Below are 23,652 nucleotides of genomic sequence, written 5' to 3' on the forward strand. Positions count from 1 at the left end.
AGCAAAGAGGAGAAGTCAGAGTTTGAGGAAAGGACTATGACCAATGCCTTTAAATGGAAAGCGGGCTTCTCCTCTGAGTTTGCACAAGTCATCCAATACAGTGAAAGTGCTTTGCGCTTGACAGAGCTGTCTCTCTCTTTATGTTTTTGTCCCTTTATGGTAAGAGTGTGCTTACTTAAATATATTTTCTTCCATTGGCAAAGACATTCAAAAGGGGTGATGATATTAACCGTCATTTTGATCCAGATGTGCCAATTGTCCAAACAGATCATCAAGGTAGATGGATTATTTTAAATATGTTATTGGACAATAAACAGATATGGCTTATTAACCTATACGGTCCGAATAATGATGATCCAAGCTTCTTTGAAAATATATATAATAATTTATCAACTCTACAAGCAACACTATACTCTATTATTATGGTGGGGGATTTTAATATGGTTTTAAATACCTCTATGGACCATAAAGGAAATCACACTACAAACTATCACCCTCAGGCACTTAAGGAAATCATGAATGTCATGGATATATTGGAATTAGTGGATATATGGAGGCTTAAATACCCTGACCTAGTGAGATATACATGGCGGAGGCTTAATCAAGCTAGTCACCTTAACTACTTTCTTATACCATTCTCTCTGGCACCAAAAGTTTAAAAAGTGTAGATAGGGGACAGAATGCGGTCGGATCATCACATAATTGGCATATATATTACTCTTACAGAATTTCCACGTGGACGAGGATATTGGAAATGTAATCAAAGCCTACTGGATGATAACTTGTTAGGACAGAATCACTTATAACGGACTTTTCCCGACATAACATAGGTACATCCCCTTATTGTATGGGACACTTTTAAATGTGCCTTTGGAGGCCATGTGTAACGATGTGCGCTGAGAGTCAGGAAACAAGTTCAGGGAGTGAGTGTTTTAATAAATAAAAACTAGCATAATACAAAACAAAAAACATTAGCATAATGCAAAACAAAAAACACTAACAATGCAAAACAAAAAGCACTAACAATACAAAACAAAAAAACACTAACATAATACAAAACAAAAAACACTAACATAATACAAAACAAAAAACACTAACATAAAACAAAACAAAAAACACTAACATAAAACAAAACAAAAAACACTAACATAAAACAAAATGAAAAACACTAGCATAAAACAAAACAAAAAACACTAACATAAAACAAAACAAAAAGCACTAGCATAATACAAAACAAAAAACACTAGCATAAAACAAAACAAAAAACACTAACATAAAACAAAACAAAAAGCACTAGCATAATACAAAACAAAAAACACTAGCATAAAACAAAACAAAAAACACTAGCATAAAACAAAACAAAAAACACTAACATAAAACAAAACAAAAAACACTAGCATAAAACAAAACAAAAAACACTAACATAAAACAAAACAAAAAACACTAACATAAAACAAAACACTAGCATAAAACAAAACAAAAAACACTAACATAAAACAAAACAAAAAACACTAACATAAAACAAAACACTAACATAATACAAAACAAAAAAACACTAACAATACAAAACAAAAAAACACTAACATAATACAAACCAAAAAACACTAACATAATACAAACCAAAAAGCACTAACATAATACAAAACAAAAAGCACTAACATAAAACAAAACAAAAAGCACTAACATAAAACAAAACAAAAAACACTAACATAAAACAAAACACTAACATAATACAAAACAAAAAGCACTAACATAAAACAAAACAAAAAGCACTAACATAAAACAAAACAAAAAACACTAACATAAAACAAAACACTAACATAATACAAAACAAAAAACACTAACATAAAACAAAACAAAAAACACTAGCATAAAACAAAACAAAAAACACTAGCATAATACAAAATGAAAAACATGGACAATGCACAGACATGAAACAGAAACAATGACACCTGGGGAAGGAACCAAAGGGAGTGACATATGTAGGGCAGATAATCAAGGAGGTGATGGAGTCCAGGTGAATGTCATAATGTGTGTAACGATGGTGACAGGTGTGGAGAGGGAACACACTTGACCCCATGCAATTCAGTACTCCTCTATAAAACAAAAGCAATTTAGATCGAAAGAGTCCATATTAAGAAATTGAAGGACTAACAGTACAGTTAGATAGCAATAAAAACTGTACCATTGTCACGTATACTCCCTCTCCGGCCTCTAGGTCATCGGGCTGCTGATTATCACGCACACCTGTCACCACATCGTCTTGCGCACCTGCACCTCATGACACTCACCTGGACTCCATCAGCCCCTTGATTATCTTCCCTATATCTGTCACTCCCCTTGTTTCTTTCCTCAGGTGTTATTGACTGTTTCATGTTGTAAAACACTCACTCCATGTACTTGCTTCCCAACTCTCAGCGCACTCGTTACAACCATAGAGGCACAGAATAAGTTAGAGGAAAAACAAAAAGAAATGGAGGAACTTATTCAAAAAAAGATCCAGTGTAATATATTATACAAATAAAGCGAACTGGATAATATGGGGAAAATGCACCAAATTCTTTTTCTATCTTCAACATAGTAATGCTAAAAAAATATATATATTTGAAACTTCTTACAAATAATGGAGTCAGGCATGATTCACAGAATGATATTTTGAAAGAGGAAATAAAGCACTTTAAGAATATGTTTTTGTTTCAGTCTCCATCTCCACCAACAAACGCTAAATTTTATGTTTTTTTCTCCTATTAATAATGTAAAATTAACATCTGTACAGAAAGACTCATGTGTAGGCCAAATTAGAGGATCTTGTTGATGCAATTAAAGCCTTTAAGTCCAGGAAAACTCCAGGACTGGATGGCATACCAGTGGAAGTATGCCACACTTTTTTGATATACTCAGAGGACCATTATTAGCATGTTTTAACCACTCCTATATAAATGGTAGATTATCGGTCAAGCAACAAGGTCTGATTTCATTATTACTGAAACAGGATCCAAGTGGTGGATATATAAAGTTCCAGTCGATTAAAAAAATTGGAGGCCTCTTACACTGTGTTGTGATGCAAAAATTCCAGCTAAATGTTTGGTGCATAGAATTAAAATGGTTTTGTCATATCATTCATCCTAATCAGGTTTTTTACATGGACGATACATTGGAGATAATATAAGACAAGTACTGGAAACAATGTAATACTATGGGGAAACCAGGTTTGGTTTTCATTGCAGATTTTGAAAAGGCATTTGATAAAGTATGACTGGAGTTGATATATAAATGCCTGGAATATTTCAATTTTGGAGAATCTCTTGTAAAATGGGTTAAAGTTATGTATAGGAAGCCTACGTGTAAAATAGTAAATAATGGCTACATCTCAGAAAGTTTTAAACTGTCAAGAGGAGTAAAATAAAGTTGTCCAATATCGGCATATCTATTTATTATTGCCATCGAAATGTTAGTTGTTAAAATTAGATCCAACAATATTAAGGGATTAGAAATCTGTGCTAACCTCTCTGGATTATAACCAAATTATGATGTGTACTATATTATGTATTGGATTACAAAAAAATGAAACTTTTACATTACCGTGTAGTTTACCAATAAAATGGTCTGACAGGGATGTGGACATACTCAGTATACATATCCCGAAATAAATAATTGATCTCACTCCAATAAATTTTTATAGAAAGTTGGCAAAAATAGATAAGATCTTTCTACCATGGAAAGGAAAATACCTGTCTAAAATTTTTTTTAAAAATCACCCTGATTAACTCTTTTAGTCATATCACATTTGACCTATTTGCTTATGGTTTTGCCTACACCTAGTGACCTGTTTTTTAAAAATTATAGGAACAAAAAATATTCAGTTGAATTTGGAATGGCAAGTCAGGCAAAATTACTTAAATCTGAAATGGTTCTCAAGTAAATTAGTAAGAATGTCTCACCTCATGTTCAAGAATGGCCTTTTCCCCTTTATTCAGATTACAACTGCTCACTTTCGGTTATTTGAAAATGAAATCTCCAAAGTACTGTAATTTTTTAATCAAGCCTTAGAAAGTTGGTTGCAATTTCAGTTTTATCCACCAGAAAACACAAAACAAATAATACAACAAATATTGTGATTCAACTCAAATATACTAATTTTAAAGGTATAATTTTAGTGAATGATATCATAAATAGGACTGGTGGAGTTATGTCACACATGCTGCTAACACAGACATATGGAAATGTCTGCTCTATCTAAAATTACAACCAATTAATTGCAGCATTACCACAAAAATGGAAGAGGCAAGTAGAAAGGGGGAAAAAGTAAGGAACTTGTCTGTCGGCCCAGTATTAAAAACCATAAATGGTTGAAGAAAATTGTGATAAATAAAAAATATATACCAATATTATTTAAAGACCAAAGAATTGACAGCTGTGCCATACAAATTGCAAAATAGTTGGGAAGAGATTTTCGATGTACTGATTCCATGGCACATGGTTTATGAATTGACACGCAAAACAACGCTGAATTCAAAACTTCTCATTTTTTAATTTAAATGATTATACAAATTCTTGCAACCAATAGAATATTATACAGTGGCTTGCAAAAGTATTCATCCCCCTTGACATTTTTCCCATTTTGTTGCCTTACAACCTGGAATTAAAATGTATTTTTTTGGGGGGGTTGTATCATTTGATTTACACAACATGCCTACCACTTAAAAGATGCAAAATATTTTTTCTTATGAAACAAACAAGAAAACAGACAACAGAAAACGTGAGCGTGCACAACTATTCACGCCCCCAAAGTCAATACTTTTGCAGCAATTCCAGCTGCAAGTCTCTTGGGGTATGTCTCTATAAGCTTGGCACATCTAGCCACTGGCATTTTTGCCCATTCTTCAAGGCAAAACTGCTCCAGCTCCTTCAAGTTGGATGTGTTCTTTAAGTCATACCACAGATTCTCAATTGGATTGAGGTCTGGGCTTTGACTAGGCCATTCCAAGACATTTAAATGTTTCCCCTTAAACCACTTGAGTGTTGCTTTAGCAGTATGCTTAGGGTCATTGTCCTGCTGGAAGGTGAACCCCTGTCCCAGTCTCAAATCTGGAAGACTGTAACAGGTTTCCCTCTAGAATTTCCTGGTATTTAGCGCCATCCATCATTCCTTCAATTCTGACCAGTTTCCCAGTCCCTGCCGATGAAAAACCTACCCACAGCATGATGCTGCCACCACCATGCTTCACTATGGGGATGGTGTTCTCGTCGTGATGAGAGGCGTTGGGTTTGCGCCAGACATAGTATTTTCCTTGATGGCCAAAAATCTCAATTTTAGTCTCATCTGACCAGAGTACCTTCTTCTGTATGTTTGGGGAGTCTCCCACATGCCTACAAGCTCCCACAAGCTATTTTTTTCATTTCCCTTCAACATTTTGTGTAAGTCCATTACATGAAATCCAAATAAAAAGCCATTTAAATTACAGGTTGCAATGCAACAAAATAGAAAAAAGACAAGGGGTGTGAATACAAGGGACTGTATATATGGGGGATACAATCTTCCTAGCTCTGCAGATTTTTCTGTGAGGAGGCAGAGTCATTAGATCATTTATTTTGGTACTGTCCATGTGTAGCTAGTTTTTGATCTCAGGTCCAGGAATTGCTAAAGAATTGCAGCATTTACCTAGAACTAACGCTGCAGATAGTAATACTGGGTGATTTGAAAAGTCATAGTCAATCATTCAATAATATAATAATTATTTTAGCAAAATATTTTGTCTTTAATTTACAATTGGATGGACATCAGAAATAGAGGACAAAATATAGAGGACAAACAAAATATGACTATTGTAAAATAGATTTCATCTGTAAAATGTGTATAATATGTATAAACTGAAGGTAGAAGCCTAAGTGTTATTGTTTAATCGGTTACTCAATTTAGGGGAGGGGTGGTAGGGTTTGCGGGAAATATTAAAGGTATATTCTAAAGAAAAGTGTGTATATGTATGTATGTATGTATGTATGTATGAAATAATAAAGGTATATTCTAAAGAAAAGTGTGTATATGTATGTATGTATGTATGTATGTATGTATGTATGTATGTATGTATGTATGTATGTATGTATGTATGTATGTATGTATGTATGTATGTATGTATGTATGTATGTATGTATGTATGTATGTATGTATGTATGTATGTATGTATGTATGTATGTATGTATGTATGTATGTATGTATGTATGTATGTATGTATGTATGTATGTATGTATGTATGTATGTATGTATGTATGTATGTATGTATGTATGTAATATATAGGGGATTGGAAATGATGCAGACAATTACATTGAACCACCCCCTTAAAAAATAAAATTTAAAAAGTGTGCTTACTCTAATCTGTGGAAAAAGATCTTCAGTTCTCCATTTCTCTAGAAATATGTAATAATGTAGTGCTATAAGAGATATGTGGATCTGCATTTGAAGGCATTATGACAAAAGGGAGTGTGTTGTTTACCTGGAAAAACACAGTCCATTGCTTTACATGAAAAAGGAAGCTGATGGGGTACCCTAGCTAAGCTGACCTTGTCTAACGCCTGCACAGAATCATCTGTTGGAAAAGAACACAAAGGAACTGCAGGCTTACATGGTCAATTGTTGCTGTGGGCCATATCTCAGGTCGGCCTCTCACCATTTACATAATTAGGAGCCCTTCATCCAAGAAATTTGTGATAGCGCCTCTTTAAAGAGAAAATTCTCCACCCTCAATCCTCAGCCCCATGCCTCGGAGCTGTCACTTCAAATCGCCCATGACCTCAATTGTCATCACTCTCGCCCTTGAAGTGGAGAAATCTTTTCATTTCACAGTGAAAAGGCATAAGGGCCTTGATTGCAGCAAATCGATCTGTAATCACACTGCGCTCAGTTCTTTTATCCTATGGGCTTCATCTCCACTTGAGAGGCCGAGGTTATATTTACATGCTGCGTTCTCAAGAGTTTCTCCCTCGCCGTGATTCTGATATGAGTGTCACAACATGCCATTCTAATCCTCTTTTCAGGTCATTTCTCACACAAGGCTGACTGTGAAATATCCTCTACTGATTGCCCACTTCAGTTGTCCTCTCATCAGCTCAGTTGGGACATGGGAGCTGTGTTTTAGAGTGGTCAATCCGCACCTTTGACCAATGTCAGCATCGCACATCATACTGTCCTCTGTTACCTTTTCCTGGTCCTAGAATATCATTAAATATGAGTCTGCGGTGGCTATCTGCTTTGCTTTTCATTTTGTGGAGTCAGAGAGGGAGTTGGCATTTGGTGGAATCTAGATTTGGCATGACTGTGAGCTCTGTAGTCTGTATGTGACAGTAGGGATGTTGTGAGAGCCAAGGGTATCTCTCTCCGGGAGTGCATATGTGTGGCCTGTAGTGGGGAGTGACGGAGGATGGTTTATTAGTGTTTCAGAAGGCCTTGGCACCAACATGCCTCCAAAATAAGATGAGCTGAATAAATCTGAGCGAGACCAGAGGCTTTGTGTTCCCACAATCTTATATCCTGTCATGACCAGACCTATTCAGGAGGAAGAAAACAGTGCCATAAAGTTCTATTGCTTTTAAAGCCCTCTCTCTTCCTCTCTGCCTGTCCTTGAGGAGCAGTGGGTGGCAGGGGGGGCAGAGAGGGGGGCTCTGATGGTTGTTCGGGCTCAATCGACTGGGCAGAACAACCGTCTGCATCTTATTCCAAGGGCCTGTATACATTTAACGTGAGTGACAATTATAATAATAATTTTTTTCAAATCACATTTTATTGGTCACATACACGTGTTTAGCATATGTTATTGTGCGTGTATTGAAATGGTTGTGCTTCTAGCTCTGACAGTACAGTAATATCTAACATTTTCACAACATTTACCCCAAAAAACACATAAATCTAAGTAAGGAATGGATTAAGAATATATACAGTGGGGCAAAAAAGTATTTAGTTAGCCACCAATTGTGCAAGTCCTCCCACTTAAAAAGATGAGAGAGGCCTGTAATGTTCATCATAGGTACACTTCAACTATGACAGACAAAATGAGAAGAAAAAAAATCCAGAAAATCACATTGTAGGGTTTTTAATGAATTTATTTGCAAATTATGGTGGAAAATAAGTATTTGGTCAAGAGCAAAAGTTTATCTCAATACTTCGTTATATACCCTTTGTTGTCAATGACAGAGGTCAAACGTTTTCTGTAAGTCGTCACAAGGTTTTCACACGTTGTTGCTGGTATTTTGGCCCATTCCTCCATGCAGATCTCCTCTAGAGCAGTGATGTTTTGGGGCTGTTGCTGGACAACACGGACTTTCAACTCCCACCAAAGATTCTCTATGGGGTTGAGATCTGGAGACTGGCTAGGCCACTGCAGGACCTTGAAATGCTTCTTACGAAGCCACTCCTTCGTCGACAATGGAGCGGACGTAAATTGTCTTTGGAAGTCCGGAAGGACCACTTAAAAACGGGCAGTGTGTTTGGGATCATTGTCATGCTGAAAGACCCAGCCACGTTTCATCGTCAATGCCCTTGCTGATGGAAGGAGGTTTTCACTCAAAATCTCACGATACATTCTTTCCTTTACACGGATCAGTCATCCTGGTCCCTTTGCAGAAAAACAGCCCCAAAGCATGATGTTTCCACCTCCATGCGTCATTTAGTTCAATTTTCTTTGCTTTCTTAGGTACAGGGACAATGGTGGCCGTCTTCAAGCATGTGGGGACAACAGATAGGGAGAGATGGAATATCTGTAAGCACACCAGCCAGCTGGTCTGCGCGTGAGGGTTAACACGCTTAAATGTCTTAATCACGTCAACCATGGAGAAGGAGAGCTCACAGTCCTTAATAGCGGTCTACATCGGTGGCACTGTATTATCTTTTTTTATTTTTTATGTTACCCCTTTTTCTCCCCAATTTCGTGGTGTCCAATTGTTTTAGTAGCTACTATCTTGTCTCATCGCTACAACTCCCATACGGGCTTGGGAGAGATGAAGGTTGAAAGTCATGCGTCCTCCGATACACAACCCAACCAAGCCGCACTGCTTCTTAACACAGCACGCATCCAGGAGGAGTTGCTGGTGCGCGATGAGACAAGGACATCCCTACCGACCAAGCCCTCCCTAACCCAGACGACCTCCCGGTCGTGGCCGGTTATGACAGAGCCTGGGCGCGAACCCAGAGTCTCTGATGACACAGCTGGCGCTGCAGTACAGCGCCCTTAACCACTGCGCCACCCGGGAGGCCCTGGCACTGTATTATCTTCAATGCGAGTGAAGAAGGTGTTCAGCTTGTCCGGAAGCATTGCGTCAGTGTCCACGACATGGCTGGTTTTCCTTCTTTAATCCGTGATTGACCCTGCTACTGTACGTCGCGAATATGACACACGTGTCGTGCTTCCACTTCCACGCAAAGTGAAGCGAATTTATTCTAGTGCATTCATAGGGAGTAGGGCCTTGGTAGGGCCAGAGGCTGGGTTAAGAAAGTCTTCGGACAGTGGGAGGCAGCACTGGTCTCTCCTCACAGAGACAATCCAGGACCAGTGTGTGACTATAGCATCATTTCACCCTCTCACAGTCCCATTCAACTCAGTCAACTGTTCTACTCATCTGGCTGTTCACTGGTTTGAATGGTCTGTGTGTTTTACGTAAACCATAAATTACAGTATTTGAGTTAATAAACAACTATGTAACAAACATGCATCATCTCAATGAGATATTTAACTAGGCAAGTCAGTTAAGAACAAATTCTTATTTTCAATGACGGCCTACCCCGGCCAAACCTAGACAATGCTGAGCCAATTGTGCTCCGCCCTATGGGACTCCCAATCATGGCCGGTTGTGATACAGCCTGGATTCAAACCAGGGTGTCTGTAGTGACGCATCTAGCACTGATATGCAGAGCCTTAGACCGCTGAACCAGGGTGTCTGTAGTGACGCCTCTAGCACTGATATGTAGAGCATTAGACCGCTGAACCAGGGTGTCTGTAGTGACGCCTCTAGTACTGATATGCAGTGCATTAGACCGCTGAACCAGGGTGTCTGTAGTGACGCCTCTAGCACTGATATGCAGTGCATTAGACCGCTGAACCAGGGTGTCTGTAGTGACGCCTCTAGCACTGATATGCAGAGCCTTAGACCGCTGAACCAGGGTGTCTGTAGTGACGCCTCTAGCACTGATATGCAGTGCCTTAGACCGCTGAACCAGGGTGTCTGTAGTGACGCCTCTAGCACTGATATGTAGAGCATTAGACCGCTGAACCAGGGTGTCTGTAGTGACGCCTCTAGCACTGATATGCAGTGCATTAGACCGCTGAACCAGGGTGTCTGTAGTGACGCCTCTAGCACTGATATGCAGTGCCTTAGACCGCTGAACCAGGGTGTCTGTAGTGACGCCTCTAGCACTGATATGCAGTGCATTAGACCGCTGAACCAGGGTGTCTGTAGTGACGCCTCTAGCACTGATATGCAGTGCCTTAGACCGCTGAACCAGGGTGTCTGTAGTGACGCCTCTAGCACTGATATGCAGTGCCTTAGACCGCTGAACCAGGGTGTCTGTAGTGACGCCTCTAGCACTGATATGCAGTGCCTTAGACCGCTGAACCAGGGTGTCTGTAGTGACGCCTCTAGCACTGATATGCAGTGCCTTAGACCGCTGAACCAGGGTGTCTGTAGTGACGCCTCTAGCACTGATATGCAGTGCCTTAGACCGCTGAACCAGGGTGTCTGTAGTGACGCCTCTAGCACTGAGATGCAGTGCCTTAGACCGCTGAACCAGGGTGTCTGTAGTGACGCCTCTAGCACTGATATGCAGTGCCTTAGACCGCTGAACCAGAGTGTCTGTAGTGACGTCTCTAGCACTGATATGCAGTGCCTTAGACCGCTGAACCAGGGTGTCTGTAGTGACGCCTCTAGCACTGATATGCAGTGCCTTAGACCGCTGAACCAGGGTGTCTGTAGTGACGCCTCTAGCACTGAAATGCAGTGCCTTAGACCGCTGAACCAGGGTATCTGTAGTGACGTCTCTAGCACTGATATGCAGTGCCTTAGACCGCTGAACCAGGGTGTCTGTAGTGACGCCTCTAGCACTGATATGCAGTGCCTTAGACCGCTGAACCAGGGTGTCTGTAGTGACGTCTCTAGCACTGATATGCAGAGCCTTAGACCGCTGAACCAGGGTGTCTGTAGTGACGTCTCTAGCACTGATATGCAGTGCCTTAGACCGCTGAACCAGGGTGTCTGTAGTGACGTCTCTAGCACTGATATTCAGTGCCTTAGACCGCTGAACCAGGGTGTCTGTAGTGACGCCTCTAGCACTGATATGCAGAGCCTTAGACCGCTGAACCAGGGTGTCTGTAGTGACGTCTCTAGCACTGATATGCAGTGCCTTAGACCGCTGAACCAGGGTGTCTGTAGTGATGCCTCTAGCACTGATATGCAGTGCCTTAGACCGCTGAACCAGGGTGTCTGTAGTGACGCCTCTAGCACTGATATGCAGTGCCTTAGGACCGCTGAACCAGGGTGTCTGTAGTGACCCCTCTAGCACTGATATGCAGTGCCTTAGACCGCTGAACCAGGGTGTCTGTAGTGACGTCTCTAGCACTGATATGCAGTGCCTTAGACCGCTGAACCAGGGTGTCTGTAGTGACGTCTCTAGCACTGATATGCAGTGCCTTAGACCGCTGAACCAGGGTGTCTGTAGTGACGTCTCTAGCACTGATATGCAGTGCCTTAGACCGCTGAACCAGGGTGTCTGTAGTGACGCCTCTAGCACTGAGATGCAGTGCCTTAGACCGCTGAACCAGGGTGTCTGTAGTGACGCCTCTAGCACTGATATGCAGTGCCTTAGACCGCTGAACCAGGGTGTCTGTAGTGACGTCTCTAGCACTGATATGCAGTGCCTTAGACCGCTGAACCAGGGTGTCTGTAGTGACGTCTCTAGCACTGATATGCAGAGCCTTAGACCGCTGAACCAGGGTGTCTGTAGTGACGTCTCTAGCACTGATATGCAGTGCCTTAGACCGCTGAACCAGGGTGTCTGTAGTGACGTCTCTAGCACTGATATGCAGTGCCTTAGACCGCTGAACCAGGGTGTCTGTAGTGACGCCTCTAGCACTGATATGCAGTGCCTTAGACCGCTGAACCAGGGTGTCTGTAGTGACGCCTCTAGCACTGATATGCAGAGCCTTAGACCGCTGAACCAGGGTGTCTGTAGTGACGTCTCTAGCACTGATATGCAGTGCCTTAGACCGCTGAACCAGGGTGTCTTCAGTCAACGCCTCTAGCACTGATATGCAGTGCCTTAGACCGCTGAACCAGGGTGTCTGTAGTGACGCCTCTAGCACTGAGATGCAGTGCCTTAGACCGCTGAACCAGGGTGTCTGTAGTGACGCCTCTAGCACTGATATGCAGTGCCTTAGACCGCTGAGCCAGGGTGTCTGTAGTGACGTCTCTAGCACTGATATGCAGTGCCTTAGACCGCTGAACCAGGGTGTCTGTAGTGACGCCTCTAGCACTGATATGCAGTGCCTTAGACCGCTGAACCAGGGTGTCTGTAGTGACGCCTCTAGCACTGAAATGCAGTGCCTTAGACCGCTGAACCAGGGTATCTGTAGTGACGTCTCTAGCACTGATATGCAGTGCCTTAGACCGCTGAACCAGGGTGTCTGTAGTGACGCCTCTAGCACTGATATGCAGTGCCTTAGACCGCTGAACCAGGGTGTCTGTAGTGACGCCTCTAGCACTGATATGCAGTGCCTTAGACCGCCCTGAACCAGGGTGTCTGCAGTGACGTCTCTAGCACTGATATGCAGAGCCTTAGACCGCTGAACCAGGGTGTCTGTAGTGACGTTTTCCTCTAGCACTGATATGCAGTGCCTTAGACCGCTGAACCAGGGTGTCTGTAGTGACGTCTCTAGCACTGATATGCAGTCCCTTAGAGACCAGGGCTGAACCAGGATATGCAGAAGTCTGAACCAGTGACGCGCCTCTAGCACTGATATGCAGTGCCTTAGACCGCTGAACCAGGGTGTCTGTAGTGACACCCTCTAGCACTGATATGCAGTGCCTTAGATCTGGCTGAACCAGGGTGTCTGTAGTGACGTCTCTAGCACTGATATGCAGTGCCTTAGACCAAACTGAACCAGGGTGTCTGTAAGTGACGTCTCTAGCACTGAGATGCAGTGCCTTAGACCGCTGAACCAGGGTGTCTGTAGTGACGCCTCTAGCACTGATATGCAGTGCCTTAGACCGCTGAACCAGGGTGTCTGTAGTGACGTCTCTAGCACTGATATGCAGTGCCTTAGACCGCTGAACCAGGGTGTCTGTAGTGACGCCTCTAGCACTGATATGCAGTGCCTTAGACCGCTGAACCAGGGTGTCTGTAGTGACGTCTCTAGCACTGATATGCAGTGCCTTAGACCGCTGAACCAGGGTGTCTGTAGTGACGTCTCTAGCACTGATATGCAGTGCCTTAGACCGCTGAACCAGGGTGTCTGTAGTGACGTCTCTAGCACTGATATGCAGTGCCTTAGACCGCTGAACCAGGGTGTCTGTAGTGACGTCTCTAGCACTGATATGCAGTGCCTTAGACCGCTGAACCAGGGTGTCTGTAGTGACGCCTCTAGCACTGATATGCAGTGCCTTAGACCGCTGAACCAGGGTGTCTGTAGTGACGCCTCTAGCACTGATATGCAGTGCCTTAGACCGCTGAACCAGGGTGTCTGTAGTGACGCCTCTAGCACTGATATGCAGTGCCTTGCAGACCGCTGAACCAGGGTGTCTGTAGTGTGACGCCTCTAGCACTGATATGCAGTGCCTTAGACCGCTGAACCAGGGTGTCTGTAGTGACGCCTCTAGCACTGATATGCAGTGCCTTAGACCGCTGAACCAGGGTGTCTGTAGTGACGCCTCTAGCACTGATATGCAGTGCCTTAGACCGCTGAACCAGGGTGTCTGTAGTGACGCCTCTAGCACTGATATGCAGTGCCTTAGACCGCTGAACCAGGGTGTCTGTAGTGACGTCTCTCTAGCACTGATATGCAGTGCCTTAGACTGATATGCGCCTTGAACCAGGGTGTCTGTAGTGACGCCTCTAGCACTGATATGCAGTGCCTTAGACCGCTGAACCAGGGTGTCTGTAGTGACGCCTCTAGCACTGATATGCAGAGCCTTAGACCGCTGAACCAGGGTGTCTGTAGTGACGTCTCTAGCACTGATATGCAGAGCCTTAGACCGCTGCGCCACTCGGGAGCCGTATCAGACATATTAATACATGAATACTGAATAATGCTAGTAGTATCCAATAAAAAACTGTACTCTGCAGAATGTGATATTCCATGAATCCAGCTCAAGAAAACAATGACCTCAGTTAATTGTATTATGTCAGAAGCCTTTCCAAGTCTTATCTGTCTGAATTAGAAGTGGTGAGACTGTCATGGCAAAAACGCTGAACTGCACAATCAGAGTGACCTTCAAATTTCATTAGATTTAGGATGTTTGTCAAAGACACTTTTCTTCTTTGATGCAATTTACATATTTATCAGACCTGATCGTAATATGACATCTTAAAATGTTTTCAAGCTCTGAGCGCTAATGTGGCGTATGTGACTTTCTCAGGTGAGAAATATGCTGAGGGAGCAGTTTGATGCTAAAGTGTGGGCAGACATTTTTCTCCCTCTATTTCTCTCTCTTGCTCTCTCTTGCTCTCTCTTTCGCTACCTTTAGTTCTCTCTCTCCCTCTCTCTCTCTCACACACACACACACACACACACACACACACACACACACACACACACACACACACACACACACACACACACACACACACACACACACACACACACACACACACACACACACACACACACACACACACACACACACACACACACACACACACACACACACACACACACACACACACACAGTCTCCCTCTTACACTCACTTATACTTTTTCCTCCCTGACTCTTGTGACTTTCCTAATGTAAGTCCCCTCCTTATCTGCAGTGCTGTGACAGGCCCATTGAGGTCTGTGATGATGGTAGTGTTAAGAGGTTCATTACATGGAGACCTGCTCAGTAAGAAACACTCAAAGCTCTCCTCTTATCACCACTCCACTCTGCTTATATGGCACTAAGGAGATGGGGCAGAGCCATTGGTAAAGACTAGATATCCATAACAAAATAGCTGCTTTTCAAACTTAAACAAGAAATGGAAATTCATGTTTTTCAAGGCTAACTGACAGCGCTGAGTGTATTTGTTTAACAATGAAAAGTGTAGTTTGACTCATTGACTCAGCCATCTGTGGTTGCTTTATTTTGATTCCTTATCCTGTATCTTGAGTGTTGCAATATCATATGTCAGTGTATAAGCCTGGAAAGCATACATCACACACACATGCATCAGACTGTCTTTCCAATGCTTAACCAAAATAAAGTGAGCAAATAACTCAATGATGCTGCAGGAGAATTTGCCTCTACAGCATATTTCTATTGTTTTAAAAGGTTGTATTTCACTCCCTCCTGTTTCCATGTATCCGGATGTGTGGGGATTAGAGCGTCCCCTGCTGATCTTTAGCGGCACCTGCTGGCCAGCATGTGCCACTGCAGCTATGTGCTGTGCTCTGGGGGCTGGGAACCTGTGGTGCTGTTTGGCTGAACGCTCGGCTGGGCAGAGGCATGCAGGCAGATAGACAGAGAGTTGTAGGCAGGGGAGTGCTTTGGCTGAGGAGGCAGCAGGGATCCTAGACACTCCCTATACACTGCACTAAGATAAACGGTAGATCTTCTCTAAGCTGCAAAAGCCTGGTGGAAATTGCACTGATGAACATATATGTACAAGAGCATTATTTTTTAATCCCACACAGATTTCTGTTTTGAGGTGGCTGTTATTTCAAGGTTGTTGGTTTTAATGTGAAGGGCTTTGTGTGCATGCTACGTTTACTCCGTAAGACCTCTCTGAATGAAGCGCTCCCTGTGCTCGCCCACGGCACTATGTGGGCACTGCTCCATTGTTGTGCATCAAGAGCCATGTCGCGTCGGGTCGAGGCCAAGGTGGAATTTATAACTGATGGAATTTCACACCCAAGTGAGCGCTGGGCCTGGTGAGCACTCACATTTACAACCAATGCCCCGGCGGCTCTGCCGAGACTCCTGAATGGCAAAGTCATTTGTCTCTGTGAAGGGCAAACAGAGAAAGCGAGGGAACTATCTTTTTTTCTTCTCCTTTAAAAACAGAATAATACTTTATGTTTACGCACACCCCCCCTCCCCCACACTCCCTCTCCCCACACCCCCTCTCCCCACACCCCCTCCCTCCCCCACACCCCCTCTCCCCCACCCCCTCCCTACCCCACACCCCCTCCCTCCCCACACCCCCTCTCCCCCACACCCTCTCCCTCCCCCACACCCCCTTTCCCCCACTCCCCCCTCACCCCCACCCCCTCTCCCCCACCCCCCCTCTCCCCCACCCCCCCCACACCCCCTCTCCCCCACCCCCTCTCCTCCACACCCCCTCTCCCCACACCCCCTCCCTCCCCCACACCCCCTCTCCCCCACACCCCCTCTCCCCCACTCCCCCCACCCCCCCCCTGTCCCCCACAGAACCTCACACCAGCAACCCATGTTTTCCAAAGCCCTTAGAATCGTAATTGGAATTAAAGAGAGGAAAAGGTACGCAGCCCATTTCCAATTAGCATTTTCTCTGCTCAGGAGACGCTCAGGGGGATCAATAGGATATTAAGTTTGTGTACATAGAAACAAGGCACACAATTACTTCCAGCCATTAGCAACACTAAACATGTGGAGAAATGTCGACCTCCGATGGCTGCCTGACCTGTGTTCTGTGACAATCATTTGCCAGTTTTCAAGCTTTACTGAAGTGCATTGGTACAGTTTGCTTCTATTGAGCAAGATAGTATTTGGCCCTAACAAACAGTAGCGATCAACACAATAAGGCTCATGTGGAGTTCTGCTAACAGGTCTGGCTTCCTCTCAGCAGTGGCTATAAACTTCTTAAGACCATCTTTCCAAACATAGTGATCATTTGTGGTCAAGCTGCAGAGTAACGTCTGTTATCACTGAGTGGCTCTCTGATACCTGCTCTCAGGCTAAAGTTGCACAGCCCTCTAGCATCTCACAACCCTCCAGCATCTCACAACCCTCACAACATTAGCCACAGTCCCCTCTTATCACCCCCGGAACCCTCAAATCTCCCCAGGCCTGGGGCTATCCTATGGAGACCAAATCTCCCCAGGCCTGGGGCTATCCTATGGAGACCAAAGCAAGAGCCATAATGTATTAGGTCATGCTTGTTTTTACAGACCGTGATATATGTATATATAATTCAAAGAGTGTGCTGAATAATCCATGCTCTTACTTAATGATTCATGTGCGGGGCTGAGAGTGAGGGGGACGTTTTTGTGGGTTGACTTGGGTACCAGTGATACCCCATCCTCCATACTGGCCAAGGTGTCAATCCATCCTCTTCTCCATTGTGCTTGGCGTCTCTCTATCACTTATTCATCCAATGGACGCCCTGAAGAAACAAAATGCATTCCTCTGTGTGACCACTGGAATATATACATTTATCATCATCTAGTTAAATATAATCTGCTATATGGAATGGAATCATCTATATTGAATAAGAGACAAAGCAAGTGAAGACAGGCTTGACCTGTATGTGGTTAATTATGGTGTGTAACTACGCAGTGAGGTCGAGGGGTCCATTGTGAAGGCAGAACAGATCCAGGGATATAGGGGGACTTGTTCTGTGTTTCTGGTGAATACCAGGCGCTCCATTCAGCAGGTAACCATGTTGATGGTAATGAAACCTGCCTGGAAATGAGAGGCAGGGCTTGGTGTTTGGACAGCCCATCATGTAGTTGATAACGAGGGGAACATTGTGCTACATGAACAAAGGCTGCTGCTGTGCCAGTGCCCCCTGTCTCCCCGTCCCCCACGCAGAACAGAACAGAGCAGAGCAGGCAGGAATAGAAATGAGCGTGACTCGCAGCAGGTGGAAGCAGATCAGCATTTTAAAAGAGCTTTTTGTCCAGCAGCACCGGTATTCATCAAAACGATTTTATTAGCCTGAATGCAATTCTTCCTAATTTCCCATACAGCCTGGTCCTTTCACAGAGAGAAAATAGCAGGCAGATTTGATTTATGGTGCATTAAGCTGGGCAGTCTATCATGAACATCATGTAGATTGTAAAAACATACCTCCAGAAGAATATCTCCAAATGGATCTGGAGGTCATTGTAGCATCTTTAGTGGGGAAAACTGCACATGGAATTGAATTTGCTGCATTACAAAGAGCCTGTCCTTACACAACATGGGTTAGAGCAGCCTCACGAGCACACACGTCACATCATTTCCAATGGGCCACAATGTCCCTTTTTAACAATGATAAATATATATATATACTGTATGTTCCTTATTACACCCGTGTGTAGGAGTCACTGAATGTTTTATCCACATTATCCTGTTTTCTGGGTGATTATCCCTTGGCTGAATGCTAATTTACATCACATACTTGTGAAGTGTGTTTAGTGACCAATTCATTCTGACAGCGGGGCGCTCCTGTGCTGCCGAATATGCATGCGTCTAACCTGTGTGTGTTTCATCTCCAGCTCAACAGAATCCAGAGAAGGTGAAGAAGCTAGTTGTCCTCACAGCCCGTGTACACCCTGGGGAGTCGCCTGCATCCTTCATCTGCCAAGGTAGGTCTCTGTCTCCAACCTGGTGCTCTATACACATCCCTAATACTCATGTGTGCACACGGACACACAGCCCAGGTGGAGCATCTCACCAGCAGTTTATCAAGTAATATATAATAATAATATATGCCATTTAGCAGACGCTTTTATCCAAAGCGACTTACAGTCATGTGTGCATACATTCTACGTATGGGTGGTCCCGGGGATCGAACCCACTACCCTGGCGTTACAAGCGCCATGCTCTACCAACTGAGCTACAGAAGCACAGTTCTCGTAGAATTACAGGGAAAAAAGTGGCAAAGGAGCAGATCATTCAAAAAGAGCCTAGGCTTCCACTCATACCTCTCGTAGCATGTCTGGCATTTGTCCGGCTGTTATTAAGATTAGCTCTCACCTGAAGAGCCTCTTATTTTGTCGACAAGTAACTGAACTCCTGGAGAGTTTCTCTCCTCAAAATCAAGGACATCTGAACTGTGAAGAAAGAGTGAGTTACAGTTAATGAGATGACGGTTGAAGAGGTTTTACATAAGGCGTGGACACAAGACTAACTTCTTAGAACAAAAGGTGCCATCTAGAACCTAAAAGGGTTCTTTGGCTGTTCCCATAAGATAACTCCGAAGAACCATTTTTGGCTCCAGGTAGAACCCTTTCAATAGATGATTCTACATGGAACCCTGAAGGGTTCTACCTGGAACCAAAAGTGGTTCTACCTGGAATCAAAAAGGGTTCTCCTATGGGGACAGCCAAAGAATCCTTTTGGAACCCTTTTTTCTAAGAGTGTATGTAAGACTATTATACTAGCTTGTTTGTAGCTTGGGTTTTGGGGACAAGGGTTAGGCTTAGGGTCAGGGTTAGGGTTGAAGTCTGGGCTTACCTGGTCTTTACATTTTGAGCTAATATCATAGTTTAAGTTAAAGCTAAAGCTTGTCCTTGGAACTTCTTTACTTTTCCATTGACAATACAGCACAGGAAACCGTTAAAAGCTCCCAGTCTGTGGAGTAGTGTTTGGTCACCCCAGAGCCCTGAGAGCAGACAGCCCATGTAGCTCAATGTGACTTTAAGCTCCACAAAGGACCAGCCCCAGCTCCGACACGCAGATGTGCATGAAGTAATCTCAGGAAGTCTGAGTAATTAGATGGCACACTCTGTGGCCTGTACCTGTGTCCCACGCTCCATCTCTCCTCCTGCCTGCCACATTGACTCAATTAGAGAGCTTGTTATGCCTCCATTAATGGTAACGAGCAGGACAGAGTGGGGCGGGCGGCTGTAGTGGGATGGGGAGGGAGGGCTACAGGCTGGCTGTCGGCCCTCTTTGCTTCTTATTTACCTGTCAATTATCCTGCTTCAGTCCAGGGCTGTGGATGGCTTTCAGTAGCCAGGATGTATCTATCCCTCTCTGTCTCTCTCTTTCCAACTCTCTCACTCTCGCTGTCTCATCTGTGGCAGATAGCATTATCTCCCTCACTCAGTGGCTGAGGCCCTGTGGGCTAATTAGGTCTGCTGTCTGTTTTTATCCCACTGTCAGCTCCATTCCATTTCTATCGATTGTGGACGGATGTCTCAGATTTCCCCTCAGATTTATATAATGCCCTCTTTTTGTCCTTTTCTTTTTGTTACTCAAAACTCAATTAACTGGGGCCTTGAGTTTTCCTTTAAAGTCCATTTTACTGGGAGTGTGTGCAGGGGTGTGTGTGTGTGTGTGTGTGTGTGTGTGTGTGTGTGTGTGTGTGTGTGTGTGTGTGTGTGTGTGTGTGTGTGTGTGTGTGTGTGTGTGTGTGTGTGTGTGTGTGTGTGTGTGTGTGTGTGTGTGTGTGTGTGTGTGTGTGTGTGTGTGTGTGTGTGTGTGTGTGTGTGTGTGTGTGTGTGTGTGTGTGTGTGTGCGTGGTTGCCCATGCTTGCTTCTGGGTGTGAGCGAGAGAGAATAGCTTTGAGCATAATGCTTTCCAGTTATAGAGTGAAATAACCCTGACAGTCTCTCTTGTGTATCTCCATGTGTTATTGTTTAGGAGTGATTGACTTCCTAGTCAGCCAGCACCCTGTGGCCCAAACCTTGCGTGACCATGTCATCTTTAAGATTGTACCCATGCTCAACCCTGACGGCGTCTACTTAGGCAACTACAGGTAAGCTCTACTATCAATATATCAAATCATCTGTTTCTTCATGGACTAAAAGAGCTGTTCAGTTGTTTTATGACATTTACTGCTGTAGTAATTTCCATCATGTTGCTTGAGGTCTACCTCTGAAATGTTGTACATTTGATGGATTCTGATAGAGATATCTGACTAGGCTGCATCACGTTGCTAGAGCCAAGGAGATATGATGTGTTTGGTAATGCCCACTGTGTAGGTCTCCTACCAGAGGATTGATAGATTCTGCTGTTACAGATATGAAGGCCATGTGTGGGTATATCTGGATGGGCAACCGCACCATCTCTGGAATATGACCTGCTGGCTTTCCGATCTCTTTTCTCCTCTGTTGACAGTTCAGATCATTGTAATAGCTGCAGTAGTCAATTCCCCCTCTTATTCTCCTCTCCAGTGCTTGTTGTCAATCAAATCGTGTGTGTAAAGCCAGACACACACACATTTACCAGTGGGGGATGTGTTAGAGTATTTGTGTCACAGACATATAAACCCACATCCACTCTCCCCTTACTCGTCTACATATATTTATTCCTTTCTATACCTATTTCTTGTGTAAGACACATCTTGCCTGTGCCATCTTGCCTGTTCTTGCCATGCGGTGTCTCATACACTCTGCTGAGCGTGTTTTCACAGGGTTTAGTTGTAGTGCTGCTGTTTCTGAGGCCATACGTTCCAGCCTCTGTTTAGCACTGAGGCACAGGCTCCATGGGCATCATTTCCACCTCCCTCTCCATAATTGCCTTTTACTTAATGGGTTGGACATAAGGAATACAAATGTGCTGAGACTCTGGTGCTGCCAATAAAAGTGTTTGTGGCTGCCATCTAGTGATCGCTTCCCTGCGCTGCACCCAGTCTGTCAATGGTGCATCACATCTGCTCTGATGATGACAGGGGTTAAAAACATCTTGTTGCTGATTGTTGACCCTTAAAGGTTGTTTTCATCAACTCTGGAAAATGATGCGGTCGGCCTGGCTGAATGGTGATAAGCTCCATATTAATATGAAGTGAATAAGAGTGTCTCTCTCTGCCCCTCCCAGTGAGGCCTGATTGGCCTTTCTGTGGGCTTAGCAGCACACTGCATCTGGAGGGTGATCGAACAGATGCATGCAGGGATCAGAATCAATCAGTGCTGACCACAGATTAGTATTTCAGGCATGCCTGCTTGCACATTGGCATTGACACGCAGACACAGGCCCCCATGAAAGTCATGGATACTGAGCAGCAGCAGCTCAATAGCCCAGCTACCTTCCTTCCACAGCCACTCTGGAATAGATGAGAGTTACTTTATTTTTCCAGAAGGAACTTCAGTTGTGGCATGTCAGATAAGATAAAGATGTATAGTAAACATATACACAACATGACCAAAAGTATGTGGATACCAGCTCATCGAACATCTCATTCCAAATTCACGGGCATTGCAATGGCGTTAGTCCCCCCTTTGCTGTCATAACAGCCTCCACTCTTCTGGGAAGGCTTTCCACTAGATGTTGGAACATTGCTGCGGGGACTTGCTTCCATTCAGCCACCAAAAGAGCATTAGTGAGGTTGGACACTGATGTTGGGCGATTAGGCCTGGCTCGCAGTCGGCGCTCCAATTCATCCCAAAGGTGTTCGATGGGGATGAGGTCAGGACTCTGTGCAGGCCAGTCAAGTTCTTCCACACTGATCTCGGCAAACCATTTCTTTAGTGACCTCGCTTTGTGCACAGGGGCATTGTCATGCTGAAAGAGAAAAGGGCCTCCCCCAAACTTTTCCCACAAAGTTGGAAGCACAGAAGCGTCTAGAATGTCATTGTATGCTGTAGCATAAAGATTTCCTTTCACTGGAACTAAGGGGTCTAGCCCAAACCATGATAAACAGCAACAGACCATTATTCCTCCTCCACCAAACTTTACAGTTGTCACTATGCATTGCATTTGGACAGGTAACTCTCCTGGCATCTGCCAAACCCAGATTCGTCCGTCGGACTGCCAGAAGGTGAAGCGTGATTCATCACTCCAGAGAACGCGTTTCCACTGCTCCAGAGTCCAATGGCAGCAAGCTTTACACCACTTCAACCAACGCTTGGCTTTGAGCATGGTGATCTTAGGCTTGTGTGCAGCTGCTCGGCCATGGAAACCCATTTCATGAAGCTCCTGACGAACAGTTCTTTCGCTGACGTTGCTTCCAGAGGCAGTTTGGAACTCGGTAGTGAGTGTTGCAACCGAGGACAGACGATTTTTATGCACTACGCACTTCAGCACTCTGCGGTCCAGTTCTGTGAGCTTGTGTGGCCTACCACTTCGCTGCTGAGCCGTTGTTGCTTCTAGACGCTTCCACTTCACCTTAACAGCACTTAGAGTTAACCAGGGCAGCTCTAGCAGGGCAAACATTTGACTAACTGACTTGATGGAAAGGTGGCATCGTATAAACGGTGCCACGTTGAAAGTCACTGAGCTCTCTCTCTAGAATATTCTGACTCGTAAGGGAGCCAAACCAGGCAACTACACTAAATGTTAAGACAGGCTCAATAAAACATCTGCAACCTGAAACCTCTGACTAGAGGTACTGGCTTTAGCTGCTCTTTGACTGCAGTAGAATTACTTTCTGGTACATTGGATCATTGGATCTTAGATCTCCGATAGGGAAGCTAAAGGTAATTGATTGTTCATATAAACTAAAGATCTGTGTTTCTTGGGAAGGTTTGATTGTTGATTGAATTGATTAGATATAAACACATACAGCCACAGCATCAGTAGTATTGCAGGTATCTGCAAATGTTCAACTCACGTGTGTGTGTGTTCATTCCCA

General features: G+C 44.0%; 1 protein-coding gene across 2 annotated transcripts in view; it reads left to right on the plus strand.

The window, feature by feature from the left end:
- The window catches only part of agbl4 (AGBL carboxypeptidase 4), a 430,345-nt gene that overhangs the window by 370,957 nt on the left and 35,736 nt on the right, over positions 1-23,652 (plus strand). For both annotated transcript variants that reach the window (XM_046300835.1, XM_046300836.1), the window contains 2 exons: positions 18,631-18,720; positions 20,724-20,838. In XM_046300835.1, coding sequence (XP_046156791.1) covers positions 18,631-18,720; positions 20,724-20,838 — 205 coding nt within the window. The remainder of the gene's footprint in view (positions 1-18,630; positions 18,721-20,723; positions 20,839-23,652) is intronic.

This window comes from Oncorhynchus gorbuscha, linkage group LG15 (genome assembly GCF_021184085.1).
Source record: "Oncorhynchus gorbuscha isolate QuinsamMale2020 ecotype Even-year linkage group LG15, OgorEven_v1.0, whole genome shotgun sequence".
NCBI lineage: Eukaryota > Metazoa > Chordata > Actinopteri > Salmoniformes > Salmonidae > Oncorhynchus > Oncorhynchus gorbuscha.